General features: G+C 52.1%; 1 protein-coding gene across 1 annotated transcript in view; it reads right to left on the bottom strand.

Moving 5' to 3' along the window:
* Positions 1-249: 249 nt before the first annotated feature.
* Positions 250-1,163, bottom strand: part of HOXB4 (homeobox B4) — a 2,811-nt gene continuing 1,897 nt past the window's right edge. The window contains 1 exon segment of the mRNA XM_027906347.1: positions 250-1,118. Coding sequence (XP_027762148.1) covers positions 802-1,118 — 317 coding nt within the window. The 3' untranslated portion in view covers positions 250-801.

Consider the following 1,163-nt stretch of genomic DNA (forward strand, 5'->3'; position numbering starts at 1 on the left):
TCCCCCTTCCCCCCCCCCCTTTCCCAGACTCACAATTAACCTGCTGGACTCAAAAAAAAAAAAAAATCAAAGAAAAACCCAAAAGGAGTGGCGTTTCCATCACTGCCAGTCCTATTCCTTTCTTTGTCCATCACCCACTCGACCCGATTTTGCTCTATTTTTGTCCCCCCCCACTCCCACGCACGACCCGCGCAGCGTCCTAGAGCTCCCCGCTCGCCACGGTCCGTGCCCGGAGGGGATTTTGGTTGTGTTTGTTGGTTTTGGGGTGTTTTTTTTTCCCTCTCCACAGCTTTGGCAGAACCGCCCGGTCTTCGGGGTGGCGGGCCAGAAACTTTCCGTTTGTGGCTCGGAGGCGAGAAAAGAAAGGGATGGGGGGTGAGTGGGGTGGGGGGAAGAGGGGGTGTAGAAAATCCAGTTCGTCTTGAAGAAACTGAGCCTCATTTATTAAAGTGAGCGCTGGTTGTCGAGGTAATAGCAGACATAAGGTCCATCCTTTGTACGGGAGAGTAAACATGACAAATGGGGCAGAGCTTGGCGTGATTAAAGATGAAACAAGGATCCATCTTAGCCAAATCTGAAAACTACTATCTACAGCCTTCTTTTAATGGAAGAGAGGCACAACGGCACAGCTCTGCTTTGTTGCAGCTGAGTCTCCCTCTGTTCCCCCTATAAATAAAGAGCACCCTCCTTCCCTCGCTTCTCGGAGCGTTAAAAAACCCCCCAAATGATCCTGTGTTCCCTACACACACACAGACTCGCACCCACGAACACGCACACGCCATCCATCCATCCACGGAATAGTTATAGGCTGCTGGCTGGTCCATGGGATCGGGTTTGAGACCCTCCTTGTGGGATCTGCAGGCTGGCAGAGGAGCTGGAAGAGTTAGACCTGATCTTGGTATTGGGTAACTTGTGGTCTTTTTTCCATTTCATCCTCCTGTTCTGGAACCAGATTTTGATCTGGCGCTCGGAGAGGCAGAGGGAGTGGGCGATCTCGACCCTGCGCCTCCGGGTGAGATAGCGGTTATAGTGAAATTCCTTCTCCAGCTCCAGGACTTGCTGCCTGGTGTAGGCTGTGCGGGAGCGTTTCGGTTCCCCTCCTGAGTAATTGGGGTTTACTGAACAAACACAAAGGAGGAAAAAAGAAAAAGGGGAGGGGGGGG

The sequence above is a fragment of the Empidonax traillii genome, unplaced genomic scaffold (assembly GCF_003031625.1).
Source record: "Empidonax traillii isolate 1590-97213 ecotype Southwest subspecies unplaced genomic scaffold, ASM303162v1 scaffold1283:size300302, whole genome shotgun sequence".
Classification (NCBI taxonomy): Eukaryota; Metazoa; Chordata; class Aves; order Passeriformes; family Tyrannidae; genus Empidonax; species Empidonax traillii.